The sequence below is a fragment of the Monopterus albus genome, unplaced genomic scaffold (assembly GCF_001952655.1).
Source record: "Monopterus albus unplaced genomic scaffold, M_albus_1.0 scaffold98.1, whole genome shotgun sequence".
NCBI lineage: Eukaryota > Metazoa > Chordata > Actinopteri > Synbranchiformes > Synbranchidae > Monopterus > Monopterus albus.
The window spans coordinates 2982729-2995113 of NW_018127978.1; the positions used below are offsets into that span (position 1 = coordinate 2982729).

General features: G+C 40.6%; 1 protein-coding gene and 1 long non-coding RNA gene across 5 annotated transcripts in view; both read right to left on the minus strand.

Moving 5' to 3' along the window:
• Nucleotides 1–12385, minus strand: part of acss2 (acyl-CoA synthetase short chain family member 2) — a 70655-nt gene that overhangs the window by 36670 nt on the left and 21600 nt on the right. For all 4 annotated transcript variants that reach the window (XM_020609111.1, XM_020609112.1, XM_020609110.1 and 1 more), the window contains exons 3-5: nt 5078–5169; nt 4630–4733; nt 4455–4527 (exon numbers count right to left, since the gene is read on the minus strand). In XM_020609111.1, the coding sequence (XP_020464767.1) occupies nt 4455–4527; nt 4630–4733; nt 5078–5169 (269 nt within the window). The remainder of the gene's footprint in view (nt 1–4454; nt 4528–4629; nt 4734–5077; nt 5170–12385) is intronic.
• LOC109965251 (uncharacterized) lies at nt 1315–4431 on the minus strand. The gene is made up of 3 exons (XR_002275611.1): nt 3412–4431; nt 1512–1562; nt 1315–1341 (listed from the first exon to the last, which is right to left on the minus strand). It is a non-coding gene; the product is annotated as an uncharacterized LOC109965251 (long non-coding RNA).

The following is a 12385-nucleotide window of genomic DNA, read 5'->3' on the forward strand; positions in this document are numbered from 1 at the left end:
CTGTGGGCGCCCCACAGGGCTTATGCCTGCCACAGCTTGGGAATCACTGGTTTAACTGCATACATACATAAAAAGAGACAGACAGAAAGAAAGAATGAATAAAAAAGAAAGACAGACAGATAACTAGATAAGGTACTTTATTTAGTTAGTTACATTTTCCATAGACCTATTATTTCACCCGTGATCTCTGTCCTTGCACTCACATTCAGCCATATTGCATCCCTCTTTTTCTGTTACTGATCATAATCAGTTCTCTCCAAAGGAGAGGTCAATCCCAACCCATTTCTCCAAATGACTGGACGTTTGTGAGTCTCACTATTTAACAGGTAAAAGTTCAGCTAACCACTTATCCACATGCAGACATGAGAAAAGTACATTTTGGTTTAGTTGGTATATGAGATACAGCTCAATATTATGTAGTGTAACTCACATCTTAAAGTCCCTCTCCCCACCAAACGTTTTTGCTAACTGTTCCTTGTTATGTATGTTTTACCTTCACTGTGCAGAATGATTTTTGTACAGAATTAGATTAGATTAAATCAAATTTACTATCCGGAAGGAAATTTGTCTTGTTTAAAACTGCTGGAAAAACATATACAAATAACATTTACGGTAATCTAATTATAAACAAATGTTACAGGAGATAATCAGGTCTTAGCTAACTTGCCATTTAAGGCATTGATAGACAGAGGAACAAAAGAAATGTTAAGACTTTTTTAAACTCTAAAACATCAGCCTAAAGGCAGAAGCTGGTACTCAGGATAAAGAACATATGTGGTATCTGAATTCATCTTCTGGCCCTGCCTGAGAATCACTTCCTCATATACAGCCTGGAGTGTGGGATGCTGCTTAACACCCATAATTTTCATGGTTCTCTATGGTAGCCGTGTGATTTGAGTTTTTTTGCTGCTCACTAAGATTTACACAAGGCTGAAATGCCATACAGCAAAACACTCTCAACCACAGCATGATAAAAGAGGAGCAGCACCTTCTGGCTGGCACTGAAGACCCTCAGTGTGCAGAGATAATGTAGCCTCTAATGCAAACCCTTTCTACCTGGACAGTCTGTGTCAGTTTATTATCAATATACAGAAAATATATACAGTGAAGAAAGCCCAGCAGCAGCTATACTTCATCAGGCAGCTCAGGAAAGCTGGACTGAACCTTCGTCCTCTCACCCAGGCTTATAGAGGGCTGGTAGAGAGCATCCTCACTACTGGCATCACAGTCTGGTATGGTAACACCACACAGGCAGAGAGGAAGGCTCTTCAAATGGTCAAAGATTGCAGAGAGGATCACTGAGACTGAATTGCCTGGTATGGACACACTGTACACGCAGTGCTGTCGTAAAAGGGCAGAGAACATAATGAGCTCACACCCTGCTCAGACACAAAAGCTGCACCTACAGTCTCAGGCACAGTAGGGCAGACAGTATCATCACACATAGAACAAGACTTAACAGCTTTTTCCCTGCCGCAGTAAGACTGATGGCAAATACAAAAATCACCGACCTGAATATGGTTGGTAAGGAATGACAGGGTTGACATCCATCTGCTGCAGGGCTTTTAGGAGAAAATGAGGCTGGAAGTTGTTAAATGCTCAATCCACAAATAACAGTCTGGCATATGCCCTAGATGACTATACTGGTGACTGCATTATCCGTGCCTCTCTGGTGTGTATACAGGTGCTGGTCATATAATTAGAATATCATCAAAAAGTTGATTTATTTCACTAATTCCATTCAAAAAGTGAAACTTGTATATCATATTCATTCATTACACACAGACTGATATATTTCAAATGTTTATTTCTTTTAATTGTGATGATTATAACTGACAACTAATGAAAACCCCAAATTCGGTATCTCAGAAAATTAGAATATTACTGAATACCAATACAAAGAAAGGATTTTTAGAAATCTTGGCCAACTGAAAAGTATGAACATGAAAAGTATGAGCATGTACAGCACTCAATACTTAGTTGGGGCTCCTTTTGCCTGAATTACTGCAGCAATGCGGCGTGGCATGGAGTCGATCAGTCTGTGGCACTGCTCAGGTGTTACGAGAGCCCAGGTTGCTCTGATAGTGGCCTTCAGCTCTTCTGCATTGTTGGGTCTGGCATATCGCATCTTCCTCTTCACAATACCCCATAGATTTTCTATGGGGTTAAGGTCAGGCGAGTTTGCTGGCCAATTAAGAACAGGGATACCATGGTCCTTAAACCAGGTACTGGTAGCTTTGGCACTGTGTGCAGGTGCCAAGTCCTGTTGGAAAATGAAATCTGCATCTCCATAAAGTTGGTCAGCAGCAGGAAGCATGAAGTGCTCTAAAACTTCCTGGTATACAGCTGCATTGACCTTGGACCTCAGAAAACACAGTGGACCAACAGCGGCAGATGACATGGCACCCCAAACCATCACTGACTGTGGAAACTTTACACTGGACCTCAAGCAACGTGGATTCTGTGCCTCTCCTCTCTTCCTCCAGACTCTGGGACCCTGATTTCCAAAGGTAATGCAAAATTTACTTTCATCAGAGAACATGACTTTGGACCACTCAGCAGCAGTCCAGTCCTTTTTGTCTTTAGCCCAGGTGAGACGCTTCTGACGCTGTCTGTTGTTCAAGAGTGGCTTGACACAAGGAATGCGACAGCTGAAACCCATGTCTTTCACATGTCTGTGCGTAGTGGTTCTTGAAGCACTGACTCCAGCTGCAGTCCACTCTTTGTGAATCTCCCCCACATTTTTGAATCAGTTTTGTTTCACAATCCTCTCCAGGGTGCGGTTATCCCTTTTGCTTGTACACTTTTTTCTACCACATCTTTTCCTTCCCTTCGCCTCTCTATTAATGTGCTTGCACGCAGGGCTCTGGGAACAGCTAGCCTCTTCTGCAATGACCTTTTGTGTCTTGCCCTCCTTGTGCAAGGTGTCAATGGTTGTCTTTTGGACAACTGTCAGGTCAGCAGTCTTCCCCATGATTGTGTAGCCTACAGAACTAGACAGAGAGACCATTTAAAGGCCTTTAAAATTAAAAGAAATAAACATTTGAAATATATCAGTCTGTGTGTAATGAATGGATATAATATACAAGTTTCACTTTTTGAATGGAATTAATGAAATAAATCAACTTTTTGATGATATTCTAATTATATGACCAGCACCTGTATATAAATCTAATAGTATAAATCTAACAGTGAGCCTACATCCACCTGAAGTTTGCTCACCATTAGTCTCTCCATAAACTTCATAACAACAGAAATTAAAGCCATGGGTCTAAAATCAATGGGCCACATTCACCAACATCTTCCTAAGTGTTTTCTTAAATTTTTTCATAGGTTGTTCTTAAGAAAGATCTTAAGAAAAGTCTACATCTGATTCATAAACACGTTCTTAAACTGCAAAGTTTTTCACACCTGTGTTCTTATACTGATGAACTCCATGTGTTTGTAAGATGAAAGTATGTGTTGGTCATTCCTAATCAGCATAGGTTAATGCCCTGCCAGTGCCCATAAGAGGGCATGAGACCAAAACAGGGTGTGCCTCAGGGTGTGTCGTCAGCTGATCAGGTCTCCTTGTGTTCACCCAGGTCCCTTAACTGCCCTGGGCCTGATCTCAGATATGTTGCTGGACAACCAAATGCTTCCACAAACAGCCTCAACACTGACCACAATATCTGAGAGACACTTAAAGAAATTAAGAGAGATTAGAAATAAAGATATGCACTTAAATGTGTTTTTTTAAATAATCCAATTCCTAATTCTAAACTACAAATAATCACACTGTTTGCTCCGTTCTGTGTTTGTTTCTACTGCCCCCAGAGGCAGTGGGTGCAGAGCTGCTGTTCATGATTAGTTAAATGTCAGCATCTCTACACACAGCTTTACAAACACAGTGTGGAAACACACACACCAGCTGGCTTAGAGGTAAAATGATTGAGAACTTAACTCATTGATTTAGGGGAAAAATGGGGACTTCAGTGAGTGGACCACAGGCAAAGCAGTGAAGACATCACAGTTCTGCAAATTTGTGTTCTGCTTGTCCAACAGCTGTTTCATAAACTGCTCATACACTCTCTGTTACTGGCTGGCTGTTGCGCTGTGAAGTTATCCATCACATCCTCTGCTCAGCTCTAAACAGAGACTGACACAGGGAAAAATACAGTAGAAAAACAAAGTAGGACGGTCTGCTTCAACCCGTTATGCCGGGTGATGGTAAAAAGTGCAGGGTGCAGCTCGTTAGGTTTCGACAGCTTTTGCATCAGGTAGCCTTTAACCCCATTGAACCTGTGCAATTGCAGACTCCCAGTTCATACAACCACCCTCTTGTATTGAGCACCACATTTAAGTGAAGACTGATGATTTTTTTTTTTTTTTTATCATTCACTGGACCCTACAAGGTCATCTCAGTATGAAAACCTGCAGAGCAGACAGACATGTTTTCTTAATATGAAACCAACCTGCTGTGATGAGCAGTGAACACTGGGAGTCAAGGATCCTCTCACACAGGGATTCAGCAGAGAAACCTGCAAACTGGAGACAACAGTGCATACAGTACTGACATCAATTTTTATCCATACAGGTTTCATCTCAAACTACGCACTGTCTTTAATATGCCATGCATATCCAACTCACCACTATAGAGTGAACAGCTCCAATGCGGGCACAGGCCAACATGGCTACCACTAGTTCAACCACCATGGGCATGTAAATGGACACATGATCACCTTTCTTCACTCCTGGTGGAACAGCAGACAAAAACAGTTCAACAGCTGGACTTCAATTAATATTGGTAATAAAGTATAAACCACTACAGCAGGAGAAGCCACTCTTCCTTATATAGACCAGGAGAACATAAACTAGAATTAACAAAGTACAGGTACAGTTAATGAAACAGTGATTTAACTCATGGTATCTGCCAATACAGAGTACTGGTGCTCTTCTTTTCGTCAATATAAGATGTAGAGATGCACAGTCAGTATATTATTGAACAATAAGAGAGAAAATGAAACGATTCTAATCGAGACATCAGACAATCAGTGCATCCACTGTTTCAGATGGAACCTAGGTGGTTTTAACCTACCCTGAGACTTCAGGACATTGGCAAACTGACAGACCCTCTGCAGCAGCTCCCTGTAGGTCACCGTCAACTGATCGCCAGGCTCATTGCCTTCCCTGAAATAAACATATTCACATATAGGAAAATGAATAAACAAACAGCATCACATCTTCAGCACTACTCCTGGTTTTTTAACATCTGTAAAATAAAAAAATGAATAACATTATTAAATAATGTCTATCTGTAAATAACTTGCATCACCATATGTGTTTTTCTCCAGTTCAAAGAGCATTCACACAGTGGTCTGTAGGCCAACTTAGCAGAGGAGGTTTACGACTCCAAAGATCATAGTAACACGATTACGGTGTGTCAACTGGCCTGTAAGATGCATCCTTCTTTATTATCTAATCAAAACCAGGGCTGCAATAATATTCTTTATTGATTAACCCACAGGTTACTTTCTTGATTTGTCATTTAAAACATCAGGAAAAAGTGACCCTCGCAATTTCCATTCAGAGTTTGTGTATATAGCAACTTTTTTTTAAGAAACTGGAACCCTCAGGTGTTTGACTTTGCTTTTTGAAATAGCTGCAGTGTAAGTCAATAAACATATGCCAAAAATGACTGTTTTGCTTCCACCCGAGGATCCATGCACTAAAATCAGCTTCTAAAAGATTCATTATTTTAGTTCTGTGCTTACAAGATTAATATTTATAAATTGTTGTGTATTATTAAATTACTGATATTCCAGCATAGAAAATGTGTACACACTGCTATGAGACTGGGAGAAATCAAGGGGTTAATAGTGGCCCAGCAGCCCATCTTTACCCCAGAGAGACCAAGCTAGTTCATCCAGCTAGGCCACTTACACCACATCTGAACCACAACACAAAAGAGCAGTTACACACTGAACATCCCAAAAATCTAAACTCTAGTTTCTGCCACCTTTCTGTTAGTTAAAACTTCAGCCTAGTTATGAAACTCAACTCATCTCAACTTTCCCCTTTTTCACAAGAGAGTATCAGCCTCAGCATTTGAGGAACTGCATGCTTGCAAAAGCATCATTCAAAGTCATGTAACCCACACACATACACAAAGTTGCTCAATTTATAGGAGTAAGATTTTCAGGTTGTCTTGGGAACAGACAGGAGTGAAGGAACGCTGTCTCTCCAGATTATTAAGTACAGCTGTGTTCTTAAGCTTGTCTCTCACTATCTCAGTTTACAAACTTAAAAACATGACTGACAGTGATGAGAGGACAGAGGCAGGCTGAAAAAGGGAGGAGGGTCCAAAGCGGTTTCCCAGTTCTGTACTACACATCTACAGTCCAATACAGTAAGTAGGGCTGCATCTCTGTTATTTTTCATTATCGATTTGTCACATTATTTTCACTATAGCCCAAACCAAACAATATCATTATTTTGGAGTGTTACAAAGTCTGATGATATTATATTAAGCCAACATTAATTTTTTATAGACAACAAAGCAACCATGATACATATGATTTTTTTTGGTTTATTGTGACAAGGACACATACTACGCATAAGCATTTTAGAGTTAAAAGTGCAATTTGTCCGGGCTCAGTGATAAACAATGGAACAGTGACACTATTTCTAAATGATCTCAGACGTAGTTTGGAAATTCTGTACTACTTTACTACTAAGAAAATTATGCAATATGTGCACTCAAAGACATGATCAAACCGTAACAGTGGACTGTCATTGCTGACTAAAGCCACAATGAATTTGAAAAGATGTAATACTTTGTTTTAATTTTGTTTTCCAAAACTCTATTTCTAGAGTTGTTTCATTATGAACAACTTTCTATGTAGTATGAAACGGGGACACAGCTCAAGAACTAAAGCGGAAATGCACTTTATTTAGTTAAAGATGTGACATGCACAACAAAAACAATAACGAGGAAGAATGTACGAAAATGCAATATGAAAAAACTCAAAGGGAGAAAATCACACATGGGAAGAGCAAGAAGAAGAGAACAATGGGTCTCAGTCACCAACCGTTCTTAAGAACAAATGTGTTTGTAAAACTCATCTATGAACCTTCTACAAAGATTCTGGCATTCACCAATTTTTTCTTATCTGGGATTTGTTCTTGTGTAACAACAGAATCTACACAGACTCAGGAGCACACTGACACACATTTGACTGCTGACGTAGTTTTCTTCAGTTCTACAGTTATAAAATATGAATAAATATGATAAAATTTACATTATAATAACCATTTTGTCATTAATATTTCTATATTTTCCCTTAAATATAAAGCATTATGATCTTTTAAAATAAATAAACACTACAGTAAAAAGTACCGCAAGCAATTAATTGCCTATTTTAAAATTTATTTAACTTTCACGGTATGATTATTTGTAGCTTAGAATTAGGAAAAGTGGTACTTAAAAGCCAAACATGTTTAAGTGCATATCTTTATTTCTAATTTCTGTTCATTTCTATAAGTGTCTCTCAGATACAGTCTTATGCAAAAGTTTAGGCATGGTACTTAAAAGCCAAACATGTTTAAGTGCATATCTTTATTTCTAATTTCTGTTCATTTCTATAAGTGTCTCTCAGATACAGTCTTATGCAAAAGTTTAGGCACCCCTTGATAAATAACAGATTTTGGTGATTTTTTTATTTGAACAGATGTTAACACAGTTTCTCTTGGAAATGGAAAAAATGCACAATATTTTCTGCAAACAGTGATGCATAGTTACTTCTTATGCCATAAATTGAACAAAAATAAAAAATAAAAACATTATTATGGCATGGTGCAAAAGTTTGGGCACCCTAAGAGTTCCAGAGTCTCAAAGTCTCTCACAAGGTTTCAGACCTTAATCAGCTCGTTAGATCTGATGCACAGCAACAGCTGTCATTGGTAAATGCCAATTTCAAAGCTGTACAAATACCTTGACTCTTCAAACCTTGTGCACACACTTGTGGACACCCAGCAACCATGGGTTCCTCTAAGCAGCTGTGTAAGACCCTGAAAATGAAAGTTATTGATGCCCACAATGCAGGAGAAGGCTACAAGAAGATAGCAAAGCGTTGTCAGCTTGCAGTTTCCACAGTAAGAAATGTAATTAAGAGATGGCAGATCAGGGGAACTGTGGAGGTCAAGATGAGATCTGGAAGACCAAGAAAACTCTCGGACAGAACTGCTCGTATGCTGGTCAGAAAGACAAATCAAAACCCCCATTTGACTGCAAAAAACCTGCAGGAAGATTTAGCAGACTCAGGAGTGGTGGTGCACCGTTCCACTGTGCAGCGATGCTTGCACAGACAAGGCCTTCATGGAAGAGTCAGCAGAAGAAAACCTTATCTGCGTCCCCATCATAAAATCCAACGTCTGAAGTATGCAACAGGACATCTACAGAAGCCCGATGCGTTTTGGAAACAAGTGCTGTGGACTGATGAAGTTAAAATAGAACTCTTTGGACACAATCAGCAAAGGCATGTTTGGAGAAAAAAAGGAGCAGCATTTCATGAAAAGAACACCTTGCCAACTATTAAGCATGGGGGTGGATCTATCATGCTCTGGGGTTGTGTTGCAGCCAGTGGCACAGGAAACATTGCACGGGTGGAGGGAAGAATGGATTCCACTAAATACCAGCAAATTCTGGAAGCAAACATCACACCATCTGTAAAAAAGCTGAAGCTGAAAAGAGGATGGCTTCTACAACAGGACAATGATCCTAAACATACCTCGAAATCCACTATGGAATACCTCAAGAGAGTGTTGAGGCTGTGCAAGCCTTTAGTTGTCCAGCATCACATACTGTATGAGAACAGACTCAGGGCAGTTAAGAGGACCTGGGTGCACACATGGAGGTCTGTTCAGCTGACGGCACACCGAAAAGTGCTGGGTATGGCCCCAGTGACTAGTCCAGCTCGTAGCTCTGAGCCAGCCTGTCCTCCTCCACTGGTCAGCAGCTCTCTTCCATGTTTGTTTTGTTGCCTCAAAGCTGAGATCAAACCATCTTTTTAATTCATCAGTTTGCTCCTTATACTTCATGAATGAGTAAGAGCATCCCATGTGTCTTTTTTTATTTTATTTTATATCCACTACTGATGCTACTCAATATGGCAGCTCCACCATCTTTAGGAATGACTGGCACGCACTTTCAAATTACGAACACAGGGGATTCATCAGTATAAGAGCACAGGTGCGAACAATTCTGCAGTTTAAGAACACGTTCATGAATCAGATGTAGACGTTTCCTAGGGCCTTTCTTAAGAACAAACTTTAACAAAACTTAAGAAAACACTTAGGAAAATGTTAGTGAATATGGCACAATGAGAGCAAGTATAGGAAAGCAGGAGGAACTAGAATTACTGCTTTGTGGTTGTATGCCTCTGTCAACCAGTCAAATTCACAGATAAGGGTACAGTGAGGTCAATAATCTTGACCTTTGACCACCAAAATCTAATTAGTTCATCCTTAAGTCCAATTGGACATTTATATCAAATTTATATTATATTAAAAAAAAGAAGTCAGCTCTGTATAACCATGAGGAGAAAATCAACCAGGACTTACGAACAAACACTTCAAGCAACTGTATACTGCATATGCAGTATGTCAACCAAGCTGCAACTCCAAAGACACTACAGCCTGCAAATACTAGTACAGATGAATGGCATTACATATACATGCATTTGTAATTAATCAAAGATAACCTAACTTGATCAGTATTCTGTAAATACAAGCTTGAACATGTCAACATTGTCTGATTTTGTTCTTAGTGTGAGTTGGATTATACCACGTTTATGTTCAATCCTCATCAGTGAAACCACTGTTAAACTGGACTAGTGCAAGTCTGCTAATATGATAAATCACTGTTAGGGGTGGGGCAAGATCTCATGATATTAAACCATGACAATATTTCTCATCGAGGCAAAAGCTGTCTTGTGATATCAGTACCAAGCCAGTATAACACATGGGGTTGCGTTGGTCCAGGGGGGAGAAGTTGCAAGGGGGAGTGTTGTAGGCATGTACAATATAGCCATGTTGTGATGAGTCGACATGAGTGGTTTCATTCACATTTCCTGCTTGTGGGTTTCTGTTGTTTCGGTTAGCCATGCTGCTAACATAGCCTACTCTACCTTAGCACCAATTCTACCACCAGTGTGCTGGCACTGATAGATAAAAACACTGTTTACCATCCAGTAATAATGAAAACTCATGGCGTGTCATTATGGTTCGGTACCTGTGGCCCAAATTCGCCAGTGAATGCTCATGTTAACAAAATAAACAAAAGAGCCTTCTTCCTGTGGGCATCCACACCCCGATAGTCTCCCATACACGGTTGGTCAACACAGCTTTGCTGGATGATGTTACCGTTCAGTGTGGTGAAAACTGAACCTGATCCAACTTTTTCGAGGCATGCGGTTGTGCAATTTTACCAGAGCCCCCTGCAGTGCTGGTGCCAGCTGTGGTGAACGCAATCCCCCATAGAAATTAATGAGGAGAGCTGTGTATTTTTTCACACCTTTGAAATTCAGTTTGAAGCTCTGAAGTAACTCATGTGAAATCACCCAGGAGACATTTCAAAATGCACCTGCATTGTTTTGTATTTTGTGGCCTTCAGTTAAGATTTCTTAAATATTGTGGTAAAATATCTCGTTCTCGTGAACCTAATATTGTGGATCCTCTTGTGAGCCAAGTGTATCGAATTACACCACATTAAATGCCATAAAAAAAAAAGAGATATTTATTTTTATAAGTACCAAGGGAGTTTGCTGTTTAAAGATGCAGAGAAGTGCTATTCCACACTTAAGGAATAGCACTTGAACCCCTAGTGCTCACAGTGATATCATCAGTGTGTGACTATGTGTGAGCAAATGGGTGCACGGGAAATAGTGTAAAGCGTTTTGACCATACGTGTGTGTGTGTGTGTGTGTGTGTGTGTGTGTATATATATATTTATTTATAAGGACATCAGTGCCGCCTGGAGACCAATGACAAAAAGAAATTAAAAAACAGCGCAAACAAGGAAGGAGGATAATGATGAAAAGAAGTGGTAATGCAGACATGAAAGAAAGCCTTTCAGGACAAACTGGAACACGTGCAGTGTTTCAATAACAAACACTGAGAAAGGGAAGAGGAAAAGACAAAAGGTTTGAGAATGAAATGAGAAAAGATGAGCAGGTACAGTACAAGTCCATAAAAAACAAAAAAGAAAGAACAAATTAACACATATAATCAGTGCCAGCCTGCCCTCCATGGAAGACCTACTGTATACACCTCGCAGGTCAAAAGGAGGGCATAGAAGATTTCTGCAGACCCCTAACACACTAGACACAAACTGGACTCCTCCCCTCTGGACAGTGCTACAGGTCACACCAAAACAACCAGACACAAGGACAGTTTCTTCCCCCGGGCCATCACACTGATGGAACACTTAACCCATGTTTGCCTGTATAACAGCTTAACAACAAGCCCCACCAATTCAATAATTATAAACATAACCATCACATTCAGTTCTAAACTGAATTTTCAGACTATTCTGACTTAGTGCTTAGTACAAATAAACTTTGAGTTGGACTTTAGAATTCAAATTGGCTTTTCTCAAACTATAAATAAACCCACTCAGTTTTAATCACACCCTTGATCTTGTTCTGACATAGGGCATGGAAACAGAACACTTAACATTTATATTTTCCCAAAAGCCTCTTCTGCCTGACCATTTTATAATTAATTTTAAATTTACATTAACGGATTATACAACAGGGCGGCACAGCGGCTTGGTGGTTGGTGGTCACCTCACAACAAGAAGGTTCCGTGTTCGAACCCAAGCCAACCTTTCTCTGTGGAGTTTGCATTTTCCCCGTGCCTGGGTGGGATCTCTCCAGGTATTCCGACTTCCTCCCACAGTCAAAAACACATGCAGCTTTGGTTGACTGGCCTGAGAGTGTGTGTGGTTGTTTGTCTCCAAGTGTCAGCCCTGCAATAGAGTGCCGACCTGTCAAGGGTGTACCCTGTTTCTTACCCAATGTCAGCTGGGATTGGCTCCATCTGCAAGACCTCATTTATATTTAGCCTGATTCTCTCTCATAGATCTTTGTGTTGACCTCAACAACTGATTCATCTAAGTCAAGGGTTTTCCACCAATTATGAGCCAAGGATCACCATTCTACGATCAAGTCCCGTGACGTCGCCCGGCATGGCGCAGCCGGGGACCCACCCTGGAGCCAGGCCCGGGGTTGGGGCTCGAATGCGAGTGCCTGGTGGCCGGGCCTCCACTCATGGGGCCCGGCCAGCCTTAGCCCGAACGAGCGACATGGGGACGTCCTCCCATGGGCCCCCCACCTGCAGGAGGGTC